The sequence below is a fragment of the Mesoplodon densirostris genome, chromosome 1, assembly GCF_025265405.1.
Source record: "Mesoplodon densirostris isolate mMesDen1 chromosome 1, mMesDen1 primary haplotype, whole genome shotgun sequence".
In the NCBI taxonomy this organism is placed as follows: Eukaryota; Metazoa; Chordata; class Mammalia; order Artiodactyla; family Ziphiidae; genus Mesoplodon; species Mesoplodon densirostris.
The window spans coordinates 61853973-61875670 of NC_082661.1; the positions used below are offsets into that span (position 1 = coordinate 61853973).

A 21698-nucleotide genomic window follows, 5' to 3' on the forward strand; every position below is an offset into this window, starting at 1 on the left:
TGGCTCTAAGAGGGAGGTGGCTTTTCCATTGGCTGTTGATTTAAGGTGGCGGGGGTAGCAGGTCACAATCAACTTCAAAGGGAGCATGGGGAGTCAGGAGAGTTAGCTATAGCTTGCTTTGTGAGAGATGGTAGGATAAGATCAGGTTTTTAGGGTATGAGGGAATTTGGGGCAATAAAATGGAGTAAGAGAGGGGAATTCCCATTAGTGGTGTTCCAGAGAATAATGATGATGATGAAAATAAATATTTACTGAATGTTGGATTAACCCATTTCATCTTCATTAGGTAGACACCATTATTGAAGTACTTCATTTTATTTTAATTTTTTTAATGAATTTATTTATTTATTTATTTTTGGCTGCATTGGGTCTTTGCTGCTGCGCGTGGGCTTTCTCTAGCTGTGGCAAGCTGGGGCTACTCTTCATTGCGATGCGCGGGCTTCTCATTGCAGTGTCTTCTCATTGCGGAGCACGGGCTCTAGGCTCGCGGGCTTCAGTAGTTGTGGCATGCGGGCTCAGTAGTTGTGGCTTACAGGCTCTAGAGTGCAGGCTCAGTAGTTGTGGCACACGGGCTTAGTTGCTCCATGGCATGTGGGATCTTCCCAGACTAAGGCTCGAACCCATGTCCCCTCCATTGGCAGGCAGATTCTTAACCACTGCACCACCCAGGAAGTCCCTGAAGTACTTCATTTTAAAGATGAGGGAAACTGAAGAACAGAGAAGTTAAGTAACTTGCCCATCTACTTACACTGCCGGTAGATGGTAGGATCCAGATGATAGTTTCTCTGGCTCCAGAACTCATGCTTTTAACTACATCTCAACTTAGGGCAGCTGTTCTTATGTGCCACATGAAGTTCCACAGTTTTTCTACTTTTCCAAGGTCACTCTCTCCTTTAATACTCAATTATAAGGACTGAAACTTCCACTTCCAGGCATGACAGGGTAAGTGGTACTAGACTTGCCCTCTTTCTGTAAACAACTATAAACTGAGCAAAATATATGAGACAGCTCTTTTGAGTAATAGGACAATATGCAGAGAAGGACCATGTCCGTCAGAAGGGAAACATAAGTTGAATCCTATAATCACCCCACATTTGCTCCTGCCTCTCTCCCTGGGGACAGTGCCAACCACAGTGCAGAGAATTGGAGGCAAGCTGAGCTGAGCAGGCAGATGTCAGGGCTCAGGGCTGCTAAAGCAGCTGGACTTTGTAAGGTAGGATACCAGAAGAGAGGATCCTATGTTGGGGGAATAGAGGGCAGAAATCTATGAGAGTTTTCTGTAGGTCCTTGCCAGGGGCTTGAGTGAGCATGTACAAGATGAGACTCCATGAGGCCTAGAAGTGTGCTGCTGCCATGGTGCTGAGGAAAATGAAGATACCAGAGATTAAATGCTAGCAGACATTGGAGTCTCAGCTCAGCCAGAATAAAAAAGCCTTTCTGAGCTCTCTGAGCATTTAGTTGAGACCTCAGAAAAGTAACACTTTAGGAGTAAGAAACATACCCTATAGGGTAAGGGCCACACCCTAGAACAAAGGACAATGTTGAAATATACCTGCTCCTAACAAAAGACAAATCCAAGCGTAAAAGGATCAGAAAGAGCCTTCAGTAATTTAACTGGCTGTCATAACAAAACTCAACACTTTTGAAAGGAATTCATAGTACAGACTCCCTACATTGTATTATCCACAATATTGAGCACTTGATGAAAACATTATGAGACGTGGAAGAAAGCAGAACAGTGCGACCTGTAATCAAGAAAAAAATCAGCCAATAAAGCCTAAAATGACCTAGATATTGGAATTAGCAGACAAGGACTTAAAAACAGTTGTATGAGCTATGTTCAGGGACATAAAGGAAAAGATTGTTATAATGAGTGAACAAATAGGGAATTTCAACAGAGAAATGAAAATCTTGAAACAAATGGAAATTCTAAAACTGTAAAGTACAATATCCATAATGAAAACCTCATTGGATGGGCTTAACAGCAAATTAAAACCATGAAAGAAAAGTTAGCAGCTTGAAGACAAATCAGTAGAAAGTGTCTTGTTCAGAGAATTAGGGGAAAAAAAGATTTTTTTAAAATGAAGAGATTCTTCCTGACTTGTGGGACAATATGAAATGGTCTAATATGCATGTATTTGGAGCCCAAGAGAAAAAAGGGAAAGAAAATGGAGGAGGAAAAAATATTTGGAAAAATAATGACTGAAAATTCCCCCAAACTGGTGTGGGATATCAATTTACATACTCAAGAAGCTCAGTGAACTCCCCACAGAGTAAATCCAAAGATAACAATGCCTGGGTACACCATAGAAAATCTGATGAAAAAAATATATCCCCCCCAAATCTTAAAGCAATTAGCTTTTTAAAAAGACAAATTACATATAGGGGACAGTTGACTTTTCATAAATACTAATGACAACTGACTTCTCATCAGCCTTCTAGCCTTATTTTCTTCTGAAAGCCAGAAAACTATGGAACAATATCATTAAAGTACTAAAAGGAAAAAAAAAACAACTTGTCAAGTCCAAATTTTAAATCCAGTGAAAATATCCTTCAAAAATGAGACTGAAATAGAACATTTTCAGGTATATAAAAGCTAAGAGAATTTTTCACCAGCTAAGCTGCAGTATGATAAACGGCAATGGAATTTATTAAAGCTGAAAGGAAATTACACCAAATTTAAACTTGGATCTACAGGAGAAAAGAAAGAGCATCAGAAATGGTAAATGTATAGGTAAATATAAAAAACTACTGTTGTTCCTTCTCTTAATTTCTTTAAAAGACATCTAACAGCTTAATAATAATAATAATAAACATTGTATTATGGAGTTCATAATGCATGTAGTTGAATAATATATAACCACACTAGCACAAAGAACAGGGATTAATGGAATTATTGTGTTATAAGGGACTTATATTTTATATGAAGAGATGAAATATTAACTCTAAGTAGGCTGTGATAAGTTAAGGATAGAAATTATAATCCATAGAGCAACATTAAACATGAATACAAAGAAGAGCTAAAAAAAAATCCAATAACAGAACTAAACTGGAATCCTAAAAAATATTTGTCAGGTAAGAAGATAGAAAAAGGGCTTCCCTGGTGGCGCAGTGGTTGAGAGTCCGCCTGCCGATGCAGGGGACACGGGTTCGTGCCCCGTTCCGGGAAGATCCCACATGCCGCGGAGCGGCTGGGCCCGTGAGCCATGGCCGCTGAGCCTGTGCGTCCGGAGCCTGTGTTCCACAACGGGAGAGGCCACGGCAGTGAGAGGCCCGCGTACCGCAAAAAAAAAAAAAAAAAAAAAAAAGAAGATAGAAAAAGAAGAACAGAGGAACAATAAGAAAAAGGATTGGGCAAATAGAAAACAAATAGGAAGATATAGATTTAAACCCAGTCATTTCAATAATTACTATGTAAATGAAACAAAGACATCAGTAAAAAGAAAGAGATTGCCAGAGAGGATAAAAAGATAAGACAGGGCCTCCCTGGTGGCGCAAGTGGTTGAGAGTCCGCCTGCCGATGCAGGGGATACGGGTTCGTGCCCCGGTCTGGGAGGATCCCATATGCCGCGGAGCGGCTGGGCCCGTGAGCCATGGCCGCTGAGCCTGCGCATCCGGAGCCTGTGCTCCGCAACGGGAGAGGCCACAACAGTGAGAGGCCCGCATACCGCAAAAAAAAAAAAAAAAAAAAAAAGATAAGACATTACTATATGCTGTCTTCAAGAGAGATATTTAAGCATAAAGACACTGTTATTGGCTGAATTGTGCCCTGCCCCCCAAATTCATATGTTCAGGCCCTAACCCCCAATATGTTAGAATGTGAATGTATTTAGAGATAGGGCTTTAAATAGATGATTGAGTTAAATGGGGTCATTAGATTGGCCCTCACCCAATATGTCCTTATAAGAAGAGGAGATTAGCACACTGGTAATGCCAACAGAGGGACAATCACATGGGGACACAAGGTGAAGGAAGATAGCTATCTGCAAGCTTCAGAAGAATAGAAGCCTTAGAAGAAGGCTTAGCGAAACCAAACCTGCTGACACCTTGATCGTGGACATCAAGCCTTCAGAAGTATGAGAAAATGAGTTTCTGCTTTTTAAGCAACCCAGTCTGTGGTATTTTGCATGGCAGCCCTAATACAGGCACAGTTAGGTTTGAAGGTAAAAGGGTAGGAATAGACATACCATGCAAATATGAAACATAAGGAAGCTAATGTGGCTATATTCATATCACAGTAGACTTCAGAACAAGGAGTATTACCAGGGATTAAAATGGGATATTTCATAATGGTAAAGGGGTCAATTCATCTGGAGGACATAACAATCCTGAATCTGTATTACCTAATGAAACAAATACTGAGAGAACTAAAGGGAGAAATTCTCAATCACATTTGGAGATTTTGACACCCTTTTCTGAGTATTTGATTGAATGATTAGACTAATATCAGTAAGGACATAGAAGATTTGAACTATACTTTTAACTAGCTTAATCTAATTGATACCTATAGACAATGTGCTGAACAGCTACAGAATAAATTTTTTTCAAGGCACCTAAAACATTCACCAATGTAGATAAACTAATATTCATCATGAATGCAAAATCCTCAACAAAATGTTTGAAAATAAAATCAAGCAATATATAAAAAGAATAATACATCATGACCAAGTAGAATTTATCCCTGGAATGCGTGGTTGGTTTAACATGTGAATGGTAATCATGTAATTCATCACATTAAAAAATAAAGGGAAAAAAGAATCAAATCGGGACTTCCCTGGTGGCACAGTGGTTAAGAATCCGCCTGCCAGTGCAGGGGACACGGGTTCGAGCCCTGGTCCAGGAAGATCCCACATGCTACGGAGCAACTAAGTCCGTGCACCACAAGTACTGAGCCTCTGCTCTGGAGCCCGTGAGCCACAACTGCTGAGCCCGAGTGCCAAAACTACCGAAGCCCACGCGCCTAGAGCCTGTGCTCTGCAACAAGAGAAGCCACCCAATGAGAAGCCCGCGAACCGCAACAAAAAGTAGCCCCTGCTCGCCGCAACTAGAGAAAAGCCCATGTGCAGGAACAAAGACCCAAGGCAGCCAAAAATAAAAATAAATAAATAAAATTTAAAAAATTATTATTAAAAAAAGAATCATATCAATAGATGTACAAAAGCATTCGACAAAATTTAACATCCTTTCGTGATAAAAACTCTTCAGTCCATGAATAGAAGAGAATTTCTTCAACCTGAAAAAGATCATCTATGATAAACTATGTAAACATGCATAATGGTGAAATGTTGAACACATTCCTCCTAAAATTTGAAACAAGGCAAAAATTCTGCTTTCACTCCTTAACACTGTCATGAAGGTCCTAGCCAGTCCTATAAAGCAAGAAGAAGAGCTACAAATTAGAAAGGAAGAATAAAAGTATCTTTATTTATAGACAGAATGATCATGATTGAAATATTCAGTGTTGTTAAGATCTTAATTTACTCTTAATTGAGCTATAGACTCAGTTCAATCCCATATAAAATCCCAATAGCCCTATTTGTAGGAATAAATAAGCTGTTCTGAATACTGATATGGAAAAGCAAAGGACCTAGATAAAAGAATCTTGAAGAACATAGCTGGAGGACTCAGGCTTTCCTGATTTTAAGACATTATGAAGCTAGAGTAATAAAGCCTATATGGTATCAGTATATAGATAGACAAATAGATCAATGAAAAACAATGAAGGTTCTGGAAATAGACCTGCACAAAGATGTAGATTCGTTTTTCTTAAAGGTGCTGAGGCAATTTAATAGGGAGAGGAAAAGTTTTTCAACAAATGGTGTTGGAACTGGATAAACATATGAGAAGAAATAAACCTCAACCTCTGTCTCAACCCATGCATAAAAATTAATTTGAGATGTTCCATAGATCTAAACATAAAGTTAAAACTATAATACATAGGAAAATATCTTTGAAAATTTGGGGTAGGACATGATTTCTTAGGACATGAAAATATTAATCATCACAAACAATTGATAAATTGGTCTTCATCAAAATTAAAATGTATGCTCATTAAAAAAATGCCAGTGAGAAAATGAATAGACAAGCCACAGACCTATAAATCAACAATAAAAAGACAAGCGTATTTTTTAAATGGACAAAATGTTTGAACAGACACTTCCATAAAAAAGATATATGAATGGCCCATAAGCACATGAATATGTACTCAACATCATTAGTCATCAGTGAAGTGCAACTGAAAACCAAAAGGAAATACCATTTCCCACCTATCAGAATGGCTAAAATTAAAAGACTGACAGCACAAAATGTTGGCAATGATGTAGAGTGACTAGAACTCTCATGCATTGCTCCTGGGAGTGTAAAATGGTACAACCACTTTGGAAAACCATTTGATAGTTTCCTAAAAAATTAAGCATATACCTACCAGCAATTCTAATTCTAGGTATTTAAGCAAAAGAAATGGGAACATATATCCACCAAAATATTTGTACAAGAATATTTCTAACAGCTTTATTCATAATAATCCAGAAATAAAAACAGCTGAAATGTTGTTTATCAGTAGGAAAATGGATACACAAATCATAGTGTATTCATGTAATGAAATACCTCTCAGCAGCCAAAAGTGTGAACTACTGACATTTGCAACAATGTGGTTGAATTCCAGAGACATTATGTAGTACCACGTGATTCTGTTTGTATGATGCTTAAGATGAGGCAAAACTAATCTATGGTGATGGAAATCAAAGCGTTGGCTGCCTGTGGATGGTGGATTGACCGGAAGAGGGTGCAGGGAAGTTTTTGGGTAATGAAAATGTTCTATATTTTGATTGGGGTGTTGCTTTTATGGTTGTGTGTATTTGTCAAAACTCATTGAATTGTACACATAATTTCAATACTGTAAACTTTACCTCAATAAAACATTTTTAAAGATAAGAACTGAGCCCTGGGAGAAAGTCTGGTCCCCTCCCCAGGGAAGGTTTACCTGTTCCACACATCCAGCCTGGTAGTGTCACTTATCATTCTTGCTCTAGACTGCTTCACTGTCTGTCACCTCTGGCTTCTCCTAACCAGAGCTCAGACCAAGGTATCTCCCCTTTATTGTTCCTTAAATATGGTTATGTTTAGCATAGCTTCCAAAAGTTTGAGGATAACCTAAGAGAATTAGGATGCAGAGAAAGAAAACTTCTCACTTTATTAAATGTTTGATTAATTTTTTATGTGATTATTAACTATGTGCCAGACATAGTGTTAAGCATTTTTTAAGATATTTACTCTATTAAGCTTTATAACAATCTGTGTGAAAGGTACTATTATTAACCCCATGTTATGGAAGAGGAAACCCAGACAATTTGAAGAGCTCAGCCAAGGTCACATAACCAGTGTAGTAGAGCTGGAATTTGAACCTGGGCAATCTGGCTCTAGTGTCCATCCTCTTAACCACTTTGCTATGCTACCCTTAGCATCCTGCCCTACCTTTCAAGGGTCCCCTCTGTCCATGTTGCTGGGCCTTTTCACCTCTGCCAAGCCAGAGTCCTTCTTATCATGGCCTTTCTTCACAGTCCAGGGCCCTAACTCCCTAACCTCTGGTCCTCTGGCCTGCTGTCTTTGCCAGAGGAAGCAAAATGTCACTGAGTCCCAGCAATCTTGGCAGAGATGCCCACCGTGTGGCATCCTTTTGCACTGTTAAACAGGATAAATACTTAACTTTACAATCTCAACCAATCACATTTGAATTTCTCAGCTGGTTTAAAAGCACAGAACTGAGTACAGGAAAGTCTCCTCCAAAAATATTTGTCAGCATCTCTTCTAGAATGCAGAAACTACTGGAGCTTTAAACCAGCGTTTTCTTGTTCTTGCTACACACACAAAAAGGCCTATTTATAATCCTCCTATCTATAGCTGGGGACAGCCAGTAAAAGTTTTGAGTGTGCTTTGAAAAGTGTAAAGTACTGTATTTAAGTAAATCATCATTGTTTTGTTATTTTTTTCCATATGCAGGAAAAGCTGTGAGATTAGACCACAGAGACTTCTTCTTTTGAAGCCCCCAGGGACCCCATATAACTAATTCTAAGCTCTCAGTCATTCTGACAATTAATCATCATTTATTAAGCACCCACTAAAACAGATGCTGGATGATTCCAGCTGAATCTTGACAGTATCCCAAGTGCAATAGCACTGAGAATTTGTAGTCAAGTGGCTTTTTAAAGTCCAAGTGAGATGTCTCTCATTCCACTAGCCGCCATCGGAGCTCCCTCCTCCCAGCCCGAGTGTCTGAGATGCTATCAGGGTGATAGTCATTTCCAGCCTGGGATCTCTTGTGATTTTGGCCTCCATATCTTCAAAGGATCGAAGTGCCCCTCAAGGAGGGAAGTGACCTGCAGCCTCCGCTGGGCTCTTTGCTGAAGGAGAAGGCGCCGGAAATCCAGCGACTGCAGGATGAGTGGCAGAGCCAGAAAGCCAGATTGCAAGCCCAGGTAGGACAGCCGTGGTGGGGATGCACCCTCATGCTGAGTGAGACCCTACCTCTTGCTTAGTCTTGCAGACAACCTTGGAAATGCATGCAGGGCCTGATTCTTGTTCAAGCTGGGGAGGGTATTCCAGGTCCAGGGCGAGGTGGGATTCTGGGTTCTGTTTATTTATTCATTCAACACCTGCTATGGCTCATGAGCGCCTGCTAGGAGCCAGGAACTCTTCTAGGTGCTTGGATATCGTCAGTGAACAAACTATACAAAAGTCCTGCATTACAGGGCTTGTATTTTAGCAGAGGAGGTGGATACAGACAAAAAATACTAGACATAGGAAATAAGCAAAGCACATAGTATATTAGAACGTGTTACGGGCTTCCGGAAAAAGAAAAAGCAGAGCAGGATGAAGGAGATTGGGAGGCTGTCTGGTGATGAGAGGGTGCGTATAATGCCAAATAGGGTTGTCAGGGAAAGCTTCTGTAAGAAAGCGAGATTTGGGCACGGCGGGGTGGGGTACGCAAGGGAGGCTGCTGTGTAGACCTTTGGAGGGTTTTCTGGTCTCTTGATTTCTCTTGGGTGGCATACGTTCCAGCCCTTCTTCCCTGTTCCCTGGCATCCATGGCTCTAGCTGAGGATCCCCCAGGAGGGCTGGCTGTCCCCGGATTCTTTACACTTGCAGCTTCTACCCCCCTCAGAGTTCCCTTGGGTAGAGGAGGCTCAGCTGGGCTGTGGAGATGTTCAGAAAGCTTTTATGTTTAAAGAAAATCCCAGGCGGGGTGAGGGGCACAGCCTGAGGTCGGATGCTCTGGCGGGCAGGTCTCGCAGATGCAGCAGGCTCTGGAGCAGTGCACCAGCAACTACAGGGAGGACCTGCGGGCGCTCAAGCAGCTCTCCGACCGCGAGCTCCAGGAGACTGTCCAGCAGAATCAGGTGGCGAAAGCTCAGCTCGAGGCCGCCCACCAACGAGCGCTCCGCATGCTCGAGAAGGCCAAAAACCAGGAAGTCAAGGTAAGGGTGCTAACGATGGTGTCCACTGACTACTACCGAGCACTTGCTGTGCAAGCACCTGCTCGGCGATTTATGAGGTGCCTTATGTACATTATCTCCAGTCCCCACAATCATTTTACGAGGTCATTATTATCATATTCTCTTTTTCTGGATGAGGAAAGAGGCTCAGAGAGGTTCAGTAACTTGCTCAGGGTCACACAGCTAGTAAGTGGCAAAGCAAGGATTCAGACTCAGGTCCCTTGAGCTTCTGGTACTGCTTTTCCCCATCTGCTCATGATCTTGATATCGTAAGAACAACTTTCTTTCATGACTTGGGCAATGTTATGCATGATGTGTGCTAAGGAGTCAGGCTCAGGCTGGCAGCTAAAAAGAGGAGGGCAGCCCAGAATTGAGAAAGACCAGCTCAGCAGAAAAAGACCTTCCGAATGGCTTGGAAAGCAATGAGGAGGTGGTCAGGCCCTCTGCGATGTGTAATCAGCAGGGAGGTTCAGGCACCTTTCACCTGTCACCTCTACCTTCTGCTTTCTCAGAAGGCCTTCCCTCCCTGCTCTCTCAGGAAATGGGCGCTTGCTCTTACTGCTACAGATAGCACACTGTCACCACGGGCTTCACACAGCGGGCTGGCTTCACACGCTAATTCCCTCTTTATATGATCAAATTCACCAAACTGGAAGCCCCTTGAAGCCAGGAACCATCTCTACCTGTCCATTACTGAATCCTCTCCTAGCTCATAGTAGCTAGGTACTCAAGGGTCTCACTGAATTAAAGCCTCAAGTTTAATTCCCCTTCTATAAATTGGGGATATTGAGACCCACTTCTTTGAGATGTCAAGATGATTAAATGAAAAAACGTGGGAGTTCTGGTTTTAAGGTGGCAAAATAAAGACTTCTGAATTCTTTCCTATTGGAAGTGCTCTAAAAAAACAATAAAGACACACAGCAGAAGCATATTCTGTTCAGATGAAGCTGGGAGACATCTGTACCCTTGAACCACAATACATGAGGACAGGAAACAAATGGAGACATAGTATATGACCTTGCAGAGCAGAGAGGCTCAAACCAAAGTGCCTGAAGACAGAGAAGGACAAGAATCAAGCTGACAGTGGAACTCAGAGAAGCCAGGAATTGGAGGCACCGGTGGAAACAGAAGGCAAGAGTGAAGTGGAGAGTGTGACTCACCTAGAAGCCCAGGTTCCCAGCTTACCCAGCACAGCCAGCCAATTACCTCTGTCTTATTTAAGGACAAGAGATTGGGGTGGGGGGCAGCGATCCCTGGGTAAACTAAGCCAGAGAGACTCTGAATTAGGAAGTACCAGTCACAGAGGCTGGGATGAGGCTTGCATCTGAGACTAAGTTTAGGTGAAAATCTGTGTACTGAACCATTAGGTGGGCTCCAGTCACCTCTGTCACACCCCCAGCAATGCTTTCTCTGCTCAGCTCCAGAAAACAAGCAGCTAGAACCGAGATCCCCAGAGGAACTCACCATCCAATAGATGCCCCCCTGCTGCACCACCCCAGGTACAGATGGAGCTTCTGATTATCCTCCAGTGCCCACTCTTAAATATGAAGAGACAGCAGAAGATTACTAAACTTTCGAGGAAGTCTCTAATGGGAGAGTGGGAATCCAAGATTATCAAGAGGAAAAGAATGAACTCAGAGGAAATGGCTAATGTGGGCAACAGAAAAAAAAATTCAATGAGGATTGATATCCTCAGAATTAAGAGATTAGATTTGCATCCATGAAACAAGGACAACATGTTATTTGCAAAGGAGGGGGCACTTAGAGCAAGAAAGAGTTCTTTTAAAATAAAAAACAGGATAGCAGAAAACTTAAAAATCAGTAAATGAGTTGAAATATAGAAAATGAAGAAACCTTCCAGACAGCAAAGTAGAAAGACAAAGGAATGGATGATGGGAGAGAAGGAACCAGAAGTGCAGAAACACAATCCAGGAGGCTGATATCTAGCAAATAGGAGTTCCAGAAAGAGATCATGGAGGGGAGGAGATTTTCAAAGAAATAACAGAATGAAATTCCTATAAGGAAATGAAAAAGACCCAACCCAGGCTTGTCTTGAAACTTCAGAACACCGAGGAAACAGAAGAAATTCTGAAAGCTCCCAAAGAGGAAAATTGATACCAGACTCAAAGTACTTGAATCCACATGTCATCAGACATCTCAACAGCAACAGGGAAGCAAGAAGATCATGAAGCAATTTTGAGAAATTCAATTAAAACCATTAGCAAGAGTGAAAATTGAATAAAAATATATCAGACAAATGAAATATTAGGAAATTTACCGTCTGTTATCAGTTTATGCCTCTCAGCTCTTGATGCCTGCTTGCGATAATGATCTGGATTCTTTAAGCATTTCTCCTCCTTTACAGAGCGCACAGTGTCAAGCTTTGTCAGTAGAAGGCACTGGAGGCACCTTGCAGGAAGAAGGAGGCTTCTCTTCCTGGTTCTGGCAGTTGCATTTTTGCTCTGTTTCTGGCTTCTGTTGCACAGTTGAACAGAGCCCTGGGTGTGTGAGGACATCGGTGATACTCCCCCAGTGACTTCACGGTGATCTCGTAGCCCTGGTCCAGGCCCAGTGACTACCATCCTGTGGTCTCCCGATGTGGACACCACAGACTCCATCCTCACACCTGCACACCCTGACTCTTTCTGGGCTCCTGCCTGTTGGCTGCTGTTGCCTGCACCCCAGAAGTTTGTTTCTTGCAACCCTCCCAAGGCAAACACTGTTCCCTCTGGCCCTCATGCCTGCATTGGTGCCCCCGTCCCCTCTGGGTACCTGCCCATCTGTGGCTCACCAGCGCTGTGGAGGGTTACTCCTGCTTGACTCTGGCCTGGGCAACCTGGTGACCTCCATCAGTGAGCTGCCACCACACCTTCTCCAACAAGGTCTGGATCCCAGGCTGGGGAAGGGCTCCCCCTTCCAAGCTTTCCCTTTCTTGAATGCTCTCCCTCAGCCTCAGGATACCCTTCAGAGATCTCTTTGCATCTTTACAGTTACTCTCCTATCAGAGCTTAATAGTTCTTTAGATTCAGTTTCCCTTGTTTAAATTACTGTGTGGTTTCTGTCTCCTGTTGGACCTATACATCTTCCATACACTTTTCCTTAGGAAGTTCCTTGAAGAATATCCCACCAAAACAAGGGAGCAAATCAAGAAAGAGGAAATAAAAGGGATCCAGGCCACAGAGAATCCAACACAGGAGAAGGAAGGTTTTAGGAGCCCAGCTATGCCACTGGCTGAGGGAACAACTCAGTCTAGACTGGAGCATGATGACTGAGGGCTCTAGAAGAGATGCCTCCGAGGAAAAATAGACCTGATGGTTTCTCTGACCGATTTGGCCATGTGAAAGATTGTCGTGAAAGTATTTTACAAAGCTTTTAGAGGTTGTAGGAAGACTTAGCCAAATCTCCAAAGAAAACTAAGCAAATTAAAAATGCAGTAGTTATTAATGCAAGGAAAAACAAAACTTTGTATAAGGTAGATTTTAATAATTATAGTTCATTTAGCTCAGCAGTAAATGGTATTTACTCCCAAGAAGGATAAATACTGAATATATTTTACTGTATTTAAAAAAGCAAGATAACTGTATATAAGGAATGGAAGGGGAAGAATGTATGAGACCAAAATCCTTATCCACCATAATGGGAAGACAATTCATAATTTCTAAAATAATCAAGATAGAGCAGAAGGAAGGTACTATCTTGTTAATGGTGGTAAATATCAGAAGAAAGAACTAAAAGAGTTGCCAGTGGCTGCCTCCAGTGGGCAGGATGCAGAAGGAGGAAGAAGGAGGGCTAGGAGGTGCTGTTTTTCCTTTTTTGAAAATATTATTTGGCTCTTTATACTATGTGCATGTATTGCCCCAATAAAATTATAAAATAGGCTTTTTTAAAAAAGAAAAGAAAAAAGAAATGAGATCATGCAATGTGGACTGCTTGGCACTTAGTAGGTGTTCAAAATTTGTGAGTTCTGGGACTTCCCTGGAGGCGCAGTGGTTAAGAATCCGCCTGCCAATGCAGGGGACACGGGTTCAAGCCCCGGTCCAAGAAGTTCCTACATGCTGCGGAGCAACTAAGCCCATCCGCCACAGCTACTGAGCCTGTGCTCTAGAGCCTGCAAGCCACAACTACTGAGCCCGTGAGCCACAACTACTGAAGCCCGCGTGCCTAGAGCCCGTGCTCCTCAACAAGAGAAGCCTCCGCAATGAGAAGTCCGCGCACGGCAATAAAGAGTAACCCCCACTCGCCGCAACTAGAGAAAGCCCACACACAGCAACGGAGACCCAATGCAGTGAAAAATAAATAAATAAATTTATAAAATTTGTGAGTTCCTTTTCTTCCTTTATTCTCTTAAATCTTTTTCCAGGTTGGCTTGCAATCTATAAGGGCTCAGGCTGCCGAGATTCCCAGGTTATTCGCTGCTGGGTCACGCCGGCCTTTGGGTTGGCTTGAGCTTTACCCCTCCAGGCTTTAGGCCTCAATCCCCTGCAGGAGGCAGAGCAAGCACAGAGGGCTGGCCCACCTGCAAGGGAGGTGTCCCAGGGCCTCCGACTGATCGGAGGAAGGAGGATCTGGTGGTGGGAGAGGGGGAGGGTGCTCTGCCCACTGGGGGGACCCTGTGGTTCTAAGCCCCAGTCCCTGGTCACCCTGGAACCAGATTCACGGGGTCTTTATTGCTGGCTCCAGTCTGCATGGGATGGTTCCAGAATGAGACAAAAGAGACAGGTTGCAGTTCTCATTGGAGATGGCAGACATCTGGTCATTCCTAACACAAGATAGTGATTAAGAGTGGGATGCCTGGGTTCAAATCCTGGGTCTGCCACTTAAGAGGAAAGGGAGCTTAGGCTTCCTTGTGCCTCAGGTTCCTCATTCATAAAATGATGGCTAATAGTATGTACCATACAGGACCACTGAGAGCGTCAAAAGAGATAATCCACATAAAGTGCTTAGAACAGTACATGACTGAATAAGAGCTTGTCTTATTCTGTTCAGGCTGCTCTAGCAGAATAACATAGGCTGAGTGGCTTATAAACAACAGAAATTTATTTCCCACAGTTCTGGAGGCTGGAAGTCCAAGTCTCAGATCAGACAGATTTGGGGTGTGTTGAGAGCCTGCTTCCTGGCTCATAGATGGCCATCTTCTCACTATAACCTTACATGGCAGAAGAGGAAGGGAGCTCTCTCTGAGCTCTCTTGTATAAGGGCACTAATCCCATTCATGAGGGCTCCACCGTCACAACCTAAGCACCTCCCAGAGGCTCCACCTCCTAATTCCATCACATTGGGGAATAGGTTTCAACATATGAATTTTGGGGGTGGGGGGACACAAACATTCAGTCCATAGAAGAGCTCAATTTTAAGAAGATCCACTCTTCTTACTCATTGATTCTGCAGGTATTTATTGAGCATTTACCTTGAGCTACCATCGTGCTGAGCTCAGGAAATACAAAGATGATTAACACAGTCTGCCTTTATGGAGCTCACCTCTAAGGGGAAAGGCAGCCACTCAAACAGGTTGCTGTAATTCAGTAAATTGGAGCCATGAGATGGCCGCGCATGGTATTTTGGGAGCACAGGGGACGGAGACTTTATATAGGATGGAACATGGAGAGTTGGGGGTGAAGTCAGGCCGCTTAGGAGGCCCCAAACCAGCCACAACAAGAGCAAGGCAAACAAGAGGCTAGAGCAATTTGCCAGGGATGAGTGTCTGACTTGATATAAAATCTGGCGGCTAAACCCTGCATGGTCTTCACTGCCAAGGGCTTCTGAGCCAGAAGGCAGGCAGGGCTGACCTGAAGATGCCGGGTCAGAGTGAGAGAGTTTGTCTCCATCATTTACAAACCTTTGCTTCAATCTCTCCATTCACATTCCCCGAGGGATAAAAAGGTCACCAGTTGGAGTTCTCTGAACCTTGCAGCAAGTGCAAGAGGAGGAGAGTATCAGAGAGTTTGAAAAGTGCGAGACTTTTCTGTCTTATTAAATAAACTCACCAGGGGATGACTGAGTTTCCCACGAGAGGAATAAGACCGTTTTTCCCCATTTGCTGGGGAGCAGCAAAGCAAAGACGCTGTGGTCTTCAGGTAGCTGCCTTGTCTGCTCACCCCTAATGGGAGCCTCATGCATTTGCTGCAGTCCTATTTCTCATTGTTCCCAGGGGCTGCATGAGGGAGCGGGTAGGGCTTGGGCCCTGGACACCGCCGCCCATGGGTCACACTCCTGCCCCCGCCATTACCTGTCTTCAGTCATGGCACTTCACCTTTCTGAGCTTCTTTCCTCCTAATCCTGCATCTTTTCTGTGTGACCTTGGGAAAGCTAATTCATCCCTCCCAGCCTCAGTTTCCTCACCTGAAAAGTGGTATGTGATACTGGAACTCTCTGTTGCAAAAAAAAAGAGAAACTATTAGTTTCTTACTGCTGCTGTAGCAAAATTAGCACAAACTTGGTGGCTGAACACAGCACAAATTTATTATCTGACAGTTCTGGAAGCCAGAAGTCAGAAATCCTAAAATCAAGGTGTTGGCAGGGCTGTGTCCCTTCTAAGGGCCCTATAGGGGAGAACGTGTTTTCTTGCTTTTCCTATAGCCAGTGTGTCTGTCGTGTCTCTTTCCTGCTCTCTTCCTCCTAACACCAAATTCCCAACGATTGGCCCAGCTTGGAACAGGTGTCCACTTTGGTCCAGTCAGCTGTGAACAGGGGTTAGGTTCACACAGCACAAAATGGCTGCTATGGCCAGGCCATCGCTGTCATTCCAGATGGGCAGGGGAGCATTCGCTGTAGCCTGATAAGCCCTCCGTCAGGGAGTGGTGAGTGCTCAGGGCGGGGGCCCCAGCACAGGAGGATCTAGGCAAAAGGGACAGGTCTCCCCTCTGTGCCCACTTCCATGCCTCCTTCCTCCCACTTTTGCCCACAGGCCACAGAGGAGCACTTGAAGAAGGAATCCAGCCACAGCCTCCAGATCCAGCACCAGGCGCACCGGCTAGAGCTACAGGCCTTGGAGGAGAAGGCCCAGCAAGAGCTCCAGGGAGAGCTGGAGAGGATGCAGGCTCAGCAGGCGCTGTTGCTAGGTATGCAGCCAGCTGTGCACCCAGCAGGGTTCACACGCAGAAACCAGGGGCAGCAGGGGGCCCAGGGGTAAGGGCCAGGGTGACTCTCCTGGCTCTGACGCCAACAAGATGTGAGATGTGGGACAGGTTGCCCTCAGCCTCATTTTCCTTTTCTATAAAGTGGAGTTACACTTGTCCTTCCATCATAGAAGCATTGTATGGATTTGATGAGATATTAAATATAAAATACTTAGCATATAGCATGAGCCCAGTGAGTGCAGATAATATTATCGTCATTACTGAACATAAGCCAGATCTCTGAGCCTTCGTGAGAGTTTCATGAGATAACCTCAAACGCTCATTTCTGAAGATTTCTGCAAATTTGGGGACTTAGGCCCCCAGGCTCCTGGCTGTTCCCTGTCCCCGCGTTATCCCCAGCATGAAACTGACCTCCTCTTCAGTTTCCACAGCAAAAACCTGTCACACAAAGCATTCTGGAAGTTTCCAGAGGCAGTAAAGATATCCAAAGCTAAATTGCCTGGGCTTGAAGTCTGACTCCAGTGCTCACTAGCTCTGTGACCTTAGGCGAGTTGCTTAACTGCTCTGTGACGCAGTTGCTCATCTGTAAAATGGGAATAATAATAGTATCCACCTCAATGGGCTGTTATTAGAATTATGTGAGTATATACATGGGAAGAATAGAGCCTGATACATGGTAAATGCTATGTAAATGTTCACTGTCATTATTGTTGAATATTCCAACTTTGCATGGCTGACTCTAAGGGCCTCTCTCCATTTTTGTAGATCATCTCTCTCCCTCATTTTCTCTTGTACTCTCATCTTCTTTTTCACTCTTCAGAGCAAGACCAATGCCCTCCTTATTTCATGCCTAGCATTCAAGACCATATTGACCTTTTAAAATATTTCTTCAATCCCAGACAGGGCTCTCCTTAAGAGAATTCTGGGAAGAGCATTTTCTTTACCTCCATAAGTGAATAAGTTCTACCTGCTGCTTGACTGAGTTTTCATTATACAGTATGTCCTGTTCACTACATGTCAGCACGTCAGCTCTGCACATTTCTGGAAGAAGGAGAGAGAGAGGGAGAGTCCCACAGATTTCCTAGTTAGCAGCTACCCTGGAATGAGGCAACTGCGTGGGAAATGCTAAAGTTAGCAGCATCTAAAATAGACGCATTATACAAGATAAAACCTGGGTTGTACCACCTGTCTCAGAAACAAGACTCCCCAGATTGAGATCAGGCTGGACACCCCTGGTGATTTCAACACCCCACAGCAGCCATCCCTGCTGTCCCTTCCCTGGCCCCTCTGAGCCCACAGCAGCCTGGTCCTTACCTGGATGAAAGATTCAGGAGGGACCCTGGGGACAGATGGGGATGCTCAGCACAAGTCCCAGGAAGAAGGGGCTTTGTGGACTCTGTAATGATGATAGCAAATTGTAGGCTTTGTGGGTGGCCTTGGGTGGGTGGGAGCACGGACCACCACAGGTGATATTAGAAATTCCTGGTTACTCCTATTCCAACATCTGGAGAGACACACCTGACCTGCAGTATAGGTCAGTGTGTGAGGGGCAGAGGGTTTGAGTGTCCACCAGATTACCTGACATACTGGGGTGGGGACCCAGACATGCTGGATGAATAGGTGGATGGGCAGGTGGTTGGGTGGATGGGTGGATAGATGGATGGATGAGTGGATGGATGGATGGATGGATGGATGGTGGGATAGTATGAGAGAAGAGGGGCAGGTAATGAATGATCTGTCTGTAGTTCCTGCTTTGCTAAAGGGTTTTATTGCACATGTTTTTGTGATAAAGGATTTCAGAAATTGGGTTGTGTTTAAACTATAGAAATCACTATAATAAAATCCTAGAGGAGAAGGAAGATGATCAAGTAAAGTTTTCAACATAATAGCATCAGAATACATTAAACTTTTATATATGTTTAAATACTGTCCTTTTCAGAGAACCTTAGTAAGCTTATGGGAAATCTTTTACAACTGATACGCTTTCACAATATCATTAATTTTCACTCTAAACATCATTTATTTGTTTTACAAATATATGTTGAGCACTTGCTTTGTACTAAGGCCTGTACTGGGTATCTTACGGCCTCTAGGATTATTGGAACAATGTTTCAAAAGTAATTTGCAATAACTAAAATATGGTCTCAGGAGTCCATAATAGAAAATAAAGTATCAAGTTTACTAGCACTTGAAAATCATCTTCTCTTTAAAAATTAATAGCTTGGACTTCCATGGTGGCGCAGTGGTTAAGAAACCACCTGCCAGTGCAGGAGACACGGGTTTGAGCCCTGGTCCGGGAAGATCCCACATGCTGCGGAGCAACTAAGCCCATGCGCCACAGCTACTGAGCCTGTGCTCTAGGGCCCGTGAGCCACAACTACTGCAGCCCGCGCGCCTAGAGCCCATGCTCTGCAATGAGAAGCCACCGCAATGAGAAGCCCGCACGTGGCAACAAAGGGTAGCCCCCACTCGCTGCAACTAGAGAAAGCCCGCGCACAGCAACGAAGACCCAACACAGCCAATAAATAAATAAATAAGTAAATTTATTAATAGCTCACTGAATAGTGTCTACTCCATGAGAAAATTTTCTTTTTGAAATGATTGTTTTCTTTGCCTTTTGATCATGCTGGTAAGCGTTAACACTATCAGAAATCACCTACCATCCTCAGAGGAGAAATTCGAGTTTCTGGCTGCACTGGTCCCTGAGTTAAAGACGGTGTGTACATTTCTCCTGAATGATTCTGGTTTTAATCATGATCCTGTTGGGATGACATGCCATCTCCCGCCTTCACAATCCAGCTGGGACCTTACATCCATGAGAAGTAGGACCTGTGAATGTTTTGTCTCCTTAAGTATTGGCACAAATGTCAACACTTCCGATTTGAGACCTGCACCCCTAGAAGAGGCCACTGGGTCATTTGCTAATTCCCCGTTCTTCTCAGTTTTCTGACTTGGTGCTGAGGCCAGGTGTTGCCTCGGGGTTCAGCTCTGGACCCAGGCTGTCCCACCCTAACCCACCACCCGTCCTAACTAACCAGCAATGGCGAAGCAGGTGGCCCCAAGGGAAGAAGAACCATGGGAAGTGTTGAATCCTGACTCCACCGCTTATTAGCAGAGTGTCTCTGGGCCACTTCCTTAGCTTCTCTGAGGCTCTGTTCTCTCGTAAAATGGGAGGGATAATAGTGGATAGGATGGTAGTAGGGCTTAACTGGTTTTCAAGGGTTTCGCACATTTAGTGCTGTATACATGGTATTGTTGTTACTGTTCTCTTGAAATACATCAGTAAGTTTGGGGAACTCGAACCAGCGCCTGCAGCAGCTCCCCACTGCAGCCCACCCCAGAGACTGTGGTCCCTGCAGAAGAGACTTTGGCCTCACCGTGCTCCTGACCTTCCACTGCTCTTCCTTTTGCAGAGGCCCTGAGGCAGGAGCTGGCGGAGCAGCGGGCTGCCTGCTCTGAGCACCAGAAGGACTTGGAAGCGCTGCAGGCTGAGCTGAGGGCCCCGGGCAGTGTGGGCAGGCGACAGGCCATCAGCCAGTGTCCAGGGGACAGCGAGGACCATGCCGGCACTGCAGAGGTCAGCACCCCTGCCCTGCCCATGCCACACCCTTCTTGGAGCAGTGTCAGGGAGAGGCTCTGGGTGCTCGGTCACCCCCTGTCTGAAGGGGGGAAGAACCTCTCTTTCCACAGGCCTGGGGGACACTTGATGAGCCTGCAGGCTCCCATCTTTGGAAAGCAAAAACAAGCTTTAAGTGCAGCGTGTTATTTTAAAGGCAGATGCAGTGGGATCTCAGGGTGTTGGTGCCAGACAGGGTCTGTCCTGTAGACCTGCAGAGAGTTTCTCAGAACACCTCCCCAGACAGACTCCCTGTCTAGACCTCCCTGTTCCTGTGAGGACAGGTGAGCTTGTCACCAGAGGTCAGTGCTGACTCTCCTTGAACTTTCTGGTCAGACTCGGCCGATCATCCCCCTCCTTGCCCTCCATAATTCCTACCTTGCTGGGTAGCACAGTGACCTCCTAACAACCCAGGCATCTCTCCCCAGCCCACCACATACGGCTTCAGGTATTCATCTAAAGTGCATCTGTGTAAAGCCTTCAGTGGCTCCCTACTGCTGTGAGAATAAGCTCCCAGTGGTCAGTCTGGCATTGAAAAGCCTTTACCCACTGGCTGCATATCCCTCTCTGCTCTAAATGCAGGCTCTGCATCCTGCCTCACTGCCTTTGCATATGCCCTGGCCCCTGCCTGGGACCCCTTCCTCCCTCTTCAGTGCCCAGTCAATCCCTCCGTGCTACGGGCCTCCCCTCCACACCCGTGAGCTCTCTACCCTCTGAGCTCCTGGAGCACTTCCTGTTGGTATAGCTCAGCTGGCACCCACCTCTACTGCCTGTCCTGTTGGAGAACCATCACTTCATGGATGCCCTTGTTTCCTCGCCTGGACTAGGCATCCTTTGAGAACAAGCCATGTCTGCTTCATCTCATCCCCCAGCCCCACCCCCAGTGCTCAGCACACAGGTCTGCACACAGTAGAGTCTCCACCAGGGTGTGCAGACGGCCACGATTGGTTGGTGTCCCAGCCCTGCTGAAGATCGCAGGAACATGGGGATGGTTCATTCCAGATTTTGCTGGTACTGAGAACCTGAAGACAATTTCTGTGTTTAATGAGAATTATTAACAAATGATGTATCACGATGAGTTCAGCTCAGTTGGTAAAGTCTAGCAGAGGGAAAACAGAATATGATCCATTAAATGTTCTAGGCTGGTGGGGGCCACCTGGACCTGTGGAAGGAGATAGGGGAAGTGTGGGATGGTGACAGCTGGTGGCTGGAGGGCCCAATATCGGGCCCTCTGCAATGAATGACAGGCTTGCCTGAGGGCTATGGATAGAGACCCGGGCTGGGTAGATGAGACGGTACCTGGTCATCCACATCCAATCCTACCTACACCTCACTGGAGGGAAGCCCTGAACCCTCCGGGAGGAACAGCAAGGCCCTGGGTGATGTCCCACACAGAGAAGAAGTATATCCACAAGAAGGAACAGCCCCAGGCAGCAGGAGTGAAAGGGGGGTGCAACGTCAGGATGCATTCCCAGCGTGGCCACCACTGCAGGTAAGTGATGTTGCATCCACTGG

At 44.9% G+C, this 21698-nt stretch overlaps 1 protein-coding gene across 1 annotated transcript in view; it reads left to right on the forward strand.

The window, feature by feature from the left end:
• The window catches only part of FAM184B (family with sequence similarity 184 member B), a 120812-nt gene that overhangs the window by 80143 nt on the left and 18971 nt on the right, over nucleotides 1–21698 (forward strand). The window contains exons 9-12 of the mRNA XM_060103848.1: nucleotides 8345–8474; nucleotides 9282–9473; nucleotides 16396–16549; nucleotides 19981–20144. Of these exons, the coding sequence (XP_059959831.1) occupies nucleotides 8345–8474; nucleotides 9282–9473; nucleotides 16396–16549; nucleotides 19981–20144 (640 nt within the window). The remainder of the gene's footprint in view (nucleotides 1–8344; nucleotides 8475–9281; nucleotides 9474–16395; nucleotides 16550–19980; nucleotides 20145–21698) is intronic.